The following is a 6,358-nucleotide window of genomic DNA, read 5'->3' as shown; positions in this document are numbered from 1 at the left end:
CTGTTTGTCATCAGCTTGGTCTTTTTTCGAGCTTATCTTCATGCCATATGTTATTGATGATTTATCCACATGCGGACTAACTTGACAAGCTCTTCTTCTTTCCCTGCAAGGGCATCACAGTCATCAGTAAAACGTGTCTTTGCGATTGTTCTGTCACCAGTGCTGATTGATCCTTCATGATCTTCCAAAGCGTCAGTCATGACTTTCTCGAGGAAGGTGTTAACCCTATCCGTACTCCCTGGGGTCATTTTGTACCCTCGGGGTTTTATTATTCACATTTTAAAATACTTCTAGTACGAAGATCTCTTTGAAACGTTCAGTATTTCTCAAAAAAATAATTTTGACAGACTGCTATGCAAAGCGTACGGATCAGATTAATTAGTAAATTTTCTCTTTGGAAAGTGGCGGCACAGAGTTCTCCACGTCGTATGGATACGATAGTAAAGCACGGCGTACGGATAGGGTTAAAAAGAGTCGGTGGAAGCAGACATCCTTGTCTGACTCCAACTGGTGTCCTGAACGATTCTCCTACACTACCATTGTAGTTGTGCACAGAGAGTAACATAAACATTATTAAAAAACAAAGATGATAGATAATAGGAAAACAAGGAAGAAACCACACCAGAGAACCCACCAGCCACCAGTACACAAATCTTTGGATCATTTTTGCTGCTCCTCGACCCTTTCAGGCAACCCGATTACCTCCTCTGGCAAGCGTAAGCAGCTGGTGAAGATGACGTCGATTGTGATGATCCCTGTGGTGGTGTTGACGGGTCTGACGGCAAACACATTCTTCACCACCTTCACCAACTATATCAACTCCTCGCAGATCAGAGACATCCTGCTTTACAGGTCTGATATTAAAAATACTCCCCCCCCCCCCGCACAAAAAACTAACAAACAAAACAAAACAAAACAAAACGAACAAAGTAACAGAAAAGAAGAAGAAGAAGAAGAAGAAGAAGAAGAAGAAGAAGAAGAAGAAGAAGAAGAAGAAGAAGAAGAAGAAGAAGAAGAAGAAGAAGAAGAAGAACAACAACAACAACAACAACAACAACAACAACAACAACAACAACACATACTCACTCACACACACACACACACACACACACACACACACACACACACACACACACACACACACACACACACACACAAAACATTAAACAAACCCCATTTTTTTCGTGGTGGGAGTGGGCGGCAGATATATAACAATATATGGTAGTCTAGATCTAGTGTCCGTGGTATAGGCTAACGGACTCGTAACCGTGATGTTGCGGGTTCGGGCGTCGAGCCTCAGGCCCATTGCTGTGTCCTGTTGAACAGCACTTTACACGAAATTTCCTACCTTCACCCAGGTGGTTATGGGTATCCAGTCATAGGCAGCGAAATATCTTGTCAGTACAGTATGTTAGTGTTTTATCTTTTTAAAACATGGTAGCTTACACTGTATGCTATACAGGAAACTAATATTCTTTCAGAATGGAATCCGCTCTGCTGTGGTAATAATGATATAGATTGTAAAGCGCATAGAACTTGCTACTCAGCGGGGATTTATTATTATTATTATTATTATTATTATTATTATTATTATTATTACTATTATTATTATTATTATTATTATTATTATTATTATTATTATTATTATTATTAGTAGTAGTAGTAGTAGTAGTAGTAGTAGTAGTAGTAGTAGTAGTAGTAGTAGTAGTAGTAGTAGCAACAGCAGCAGCTGTAGTAGTAGTAGTAGTAGTAGTAGTAGTAGTAGTAGTAGTAGTAGTAGTAGTAGTAGTAGTAGTAGTAGTAGTAGTAGTAGCAGTAGCAGAAGTAGTAGTAGTAGTAGCAGTAGCAGAAGTAGTAGTAGTAGTAGTAGTAGTAGTAGTAGTAGTAGTAGTAGTAGTAGTAGTATAATTATAATCATAATTAGGGGCTCTCGGGGCCTAGAGGTTAAGGTGTTGGCCTCTCATTCAAAGGTCCCGGGTTCGAATCCGGGTAGCGACCAAAAAATTTTCTTCTCTAAAAGTGTCTCCTTTCACCTCCTTTCCTGCTCTCTAGCAATGTTCTGTTGTCTGCTTTCATTTCCACTTTCTGCCCCCACCCCCTCACCTCCTTTGCCCCCTCCTCTGGGCTCCTGACTCTTTCTGCAGCCGTTCTACTGCTACTCCTTGGCTCCTCCTTACTTCTGTCTTTCTGCCACACCCCTGATCTTCTGGTAGGAAAGATCTACACCTAGCCTTCTCGGACAAGGGCGAAAAATCTCGGAGGGCCTGTGTGTACGTTGCGCACGTTAAAGATCCCTTGGTGGTCTATAATCGATAAGAGTATGCTTCGGCCGCAACCCGGGCAAAATTCAAAATTTCCTACCAACTGAAAATATTAGGTGTGTCCCGCGCGCTCATATGACCTTATGCAGTTGCGAGCGCCGTAAAACACTTTACAAAAACAAACAAACAAAATCATAATTATCATTGTTATCTTTTCCCTCACAGTGTTGAGCTGGGTAAGGTCATCCATTTCCTTCAAGAAGAGCGCGACATGAGTGCCCTCTATCTCAGTGACCTTGGAAGGTCAAGGTCAAAGAGTCTTCTGCTACAACGATACCCCGAGACAGACAGAGCGCTAGAGAAACTGCCCTTTTGGACCTCAGGTGAGATTCTGGCGTCTACATTTTGAAAACAGGAATCGTCTTGGTTTTGGTGATAGTATAAGAATAAATCTTTTTATATTATAATCGTATTGGTTTTGGAGATAATATAAAAAGTCGTTTTTTATATTATAATCGTCTTGGTTTTGGGGATAGTATAAGTCTTTTTTTTTCAAGTTATCGTCTTGGTTTTGAGGATAGTATAAGTCTGTTTTATATTATAATCGTCTTGCTTTGGTTTTATAAATCGTCTTGGTTTTGGGGATAGTATAAGTCTTTTTTTTCCAAGTAATCGTCGTGATTTTGAAGACAGTATAAGTCGAATCTTTGAGAAGGGCTGGAGCATTGTTTTTAAAGAAAGTAATAGCCTTGTTTTTTAAATACTTTAATAGTCTTATTGTTGAAAATACTTATAATCTTGTTTTTAAAAAAAATATTGCTATATTTTGAACGGAAGTAATACGTTTAAAAAAAAGTATTAGCGTTGTTTTTTTTATTTCGGGAGAGAGAGAGAGAGAGGGTCTTTTTTTTTCAAGTAATCGTCTTGGTTTTAAAGATAATATTTGTCAATTCCTTGAGAAGGGCTGGAGCCTTGTTTTTAAAGGAAGTAAAATAACCTTGTTTTTAAAAAATGCTGTTATAGTCTTATTGTTGAAAATAGTAATAGTCTTGTTTAAAACAAAATAATGCTATATTTTGAACGGAAGTAATAAGTATTTTTAAAGTATTAGCGTTGTTTTCTTTATTTTGGGAGAGAGAGAGAGAGAGAGAGAGAGAGAGAGAGAGAGAGAGAGAGAGAGAGAGAGAGAGAGAGAGAGAGAGTCTTATTTTTGAAAATAGCAATAGTCACAAGTTTAATGAATATCTAGTCTTACTTTTTGAAAAAAAAGTTATACTTTTAAAAGTCTAATCAAAGCTTAGTTTTTATACTTTAGACTAATGAAATGTTTGAAAAGAATGTTTTTCCTACCTTATTCACAAATCGCTACCTCAGAATTACAAAGTTCTATCTGACATTTTTGGCTGTTCTGAGTTACTAAGACCATGAGGTCAGAAACCAAATGTTCTATCTGCTCTATCAAAATCGTAAAATTATTCAAACTCATTATCAAGACGTTAAAAAAATTGCATATTAAGAAAAAGCTTGACATTAATAATGTGAAACTAAAAATCTTTGACGTCACATTTCTTTAAAAACAACAACCCAACAACTAGGTACTGTGCAGATAGAACTTTGTTATTCGTTGGTAGCGATGTTGCAAACAATCTGACCCACCCCTTCAGAACTTTTTAATTCGTTGGTAGCTATGTTGCAAACAAATCTAAACCACCCTTCCTTCTACCCAACCTCTCGCTCACCAGGCCCCACTCTGACGAGGGCGGAGTTCCAGTCCAAGGATAAGTTCCTCTCCTACCTGAACAGACATCGCTACGAACTGGACACGCTGAACCAAACAGTGACGCAGGAACTGGAGATGTACACCAGTCTGATCCGAGTGTTTATCACATGGCTCTACTCCGCTATCACAGGTTTTGAAGTTTATCTACTCCGCTATCATGGGTTTTGAAGTTTATCACATGACTCTACTCCAGGTTTTGAAGTTTATCACATGGATCTACTCCAAGTTTTGAAGTTCATCACAAGGCTCTACTCCGCTATCACAGGTTAACCCATCGTAATGCTGACCTCTTTACTCCGTGGCGTCGGTAGACTAGTAGTTAGGCTACCGGACCAGTACTCATGAGATTGCGGTGAACCAAACAGTGACACAGGAACTGGAGATGTACACCAGTCTGATCCGAGTGTTTATCACATGGCTCTATTCCGCTGTCACAGGCTTTGAAGTTTATCACATGGCTTTACTCCGCTATCACAGGTTAACTCATTGTTACTGCTAACCTCTTCACTGCTTGGCGTCGGTAGACTAGTAGTTGGGCTACCGGACCAGTACTCTTGAGATTGCGGGTTCAGGGCGTCGGCCCGACGTTGTGTCCTTGGGAAAGACACTTTATACACGAATTACCTATAATTTGGCTCAGTCCTCTCGGAGAGGGACGTTAAACTAGGAAGTTCCATATCTTAAATAACTTAATAGTGTTGATAGCGGGCGTTAAACCTGTACTATTTCACCATTTTATTATCTCTTGCATTCTTAACAGTATCATTAACACCAACAACAACAGCACCACTATCACCAACATCATCACCACCACAAACAACAACGACACCACCACCACAACTACCACCATCACCACAACCAACAACCCCCACCACTACCACCACCACCACCAACTTTTGCTCACCTCACTACTTTCAGAGGCCCAGTCCGGCTTCATATGGCGGTCTCTCGTGGCGTATCAAGAAGTCATCATTGCCAAAGAGTACATGGGCTTGGAACGAGCTCTGGGCACCATTTTCTACATGGAGGGTCGTTTCCCCAGCCAGGACATCTACCTGTGGTTCTCCGAGAGCCAGGATGTGGCCAACGAGACTTTCCTGTCTGCCAGACGCTACTCGGACCTCGTCGCTGCCTTGTACAACAAGAATATTGAGGTTTGGCGTCAGAGCTTTGGTCGTGGTTGAAGGCGATTTGGTTGTTATTGCTGTTGTTGTTGGTATTGTGTGTGTTTGATTTATTTTGTTGTTGATTTTGGGTGTTGTTGTTGTTGTTGTTGTTGTTGTTGTTGTTGGTATTGTGTGTGTGTTTGATTTATTTTGTTGTTGATTTTTGTTGTTGTTGTTGTTGTTGTTGTTGTTGTTGTTGTTGTTGTTGTAGTTGGGGATTTAAGGTTTTGTTTTGTCTGTTTTTTTCTGGATTTTTGTTCATTTTTTGTTTCTTTTTCGCTTGTTCGTTTGTTTTGTTTTATTTGTGTTGAAAGGTATATATAATCCAAACAAGCTCATTCAGAGTGCTTCACTGTTTATTCGTTTATGACTATCTCGCCGTAAAAAAAATCCAAACTCACATCATGTTATAATATAAGCTTACTTTTGAAGTAAAATTAACTATTTGTGAGGCAGAATGGTGGAATCAGGCTCTCGTCAAAATAATGAAATCGAAGAAAACAGCAGTTTTCTCCCTGCTTAGCAGTTTTTATCACATTTTTGTTTTTTGGCTCAACACCTTTTATGTCCATTTACGAACACATTCCTTTGAGGATTTCACCGAAAACGTTGATTAAAGGCACAAAAATATAAATTTACAGTTTCCATGGAATCTTCAGTTTTGGAATTTACCAAGCTTTGGCGGCCATTTTCTCGCTAATTTTACCTCTTAAATTAGGTGACTCCCACCTCCTTCAATCCAAAATATCCCCACTTCTATTGAAGAATGATGGGTAATTTTTTCCATTGAAAGCAAGACAAGTGAACAAGCTGTAAGATGATACCAATAACTCAATATGCCCCAAAATTGACGAGAGCCTGATTCCACCACACTGCTTCACATTTGTCATTTTGTGACATATTTTTCCACCACCTCCCCCCCCTCTACCCCCCTCCCCCGCAAACCTCTAACAGGGTAACGAGATGCTGCTGGTGGTCCTGGGTCGTATGAGGGCAGAGATCAGGCGGAACGACCGAGGAGGTATCGGTTCCTTCAAGACGGCCGAGTTCTGGTTCAACAACATGACCCGTTACATGGATCTCTTACTGGAGACGCAGAGAGAGCTGGCTGTGGAGATCACGCAGGTTAGTTCAGCGAGCGATTTGGGTGG

General features: G+C 40.1%; 1 protein-coding gene across 1 annotated transcript in view; it reads left to right on the top strand.

Annotated features, from left to right (window-relative positions):
- The first annotated feature begins 586 nt into the window (after positions 1-586).
- Positions 587-6,358, top strand: part of LOC101864616 — a 25,018-nt gene continuing 19,246 nt past the window's right edge. Inside the window, exons 1-5 of the mRNA XM_013082306.1 lie at positions 587-852; positions 2,487-2,644; positions 4,004-4,171; positions 4,960-5,195; positions 6,162-6,332. Of these exons, the coding sequence (XP_012937760.1) occupies positions 587-852; positions 2,487-2,644; positions 4,004-4,171; positions 4,960-5,195; positions 6,162-6,332 (999 nt within the window). The remainder of the gene's footprint in view (positions 853-2,486; positions 2,645-4,003; positions 4,172-4,959; positions 5,196-6,161; positions 6,333-6,358) is intronic.

Source organism: Aplysia californica, unplaced genomic scaffold (genome assembly GCF_000002075.1).
Source record: "Aplysia californica isolate F4 #8 unplaced genomic scaffold, AplCal3.0 scaffold00168, whole genome shotgun sequence".
Lineage (NCBI taxonomy): Eukaryota > Metazoa > Mollusca > Gastropoda > Aplysiida > Aplysiidae > Aplysia > Aplysia californica.
The sequence above is the reverse complement of the archived record's forward strand: the minus strand, read 5'-3'. Positions and strand labels throughout refer to the sequence as shown.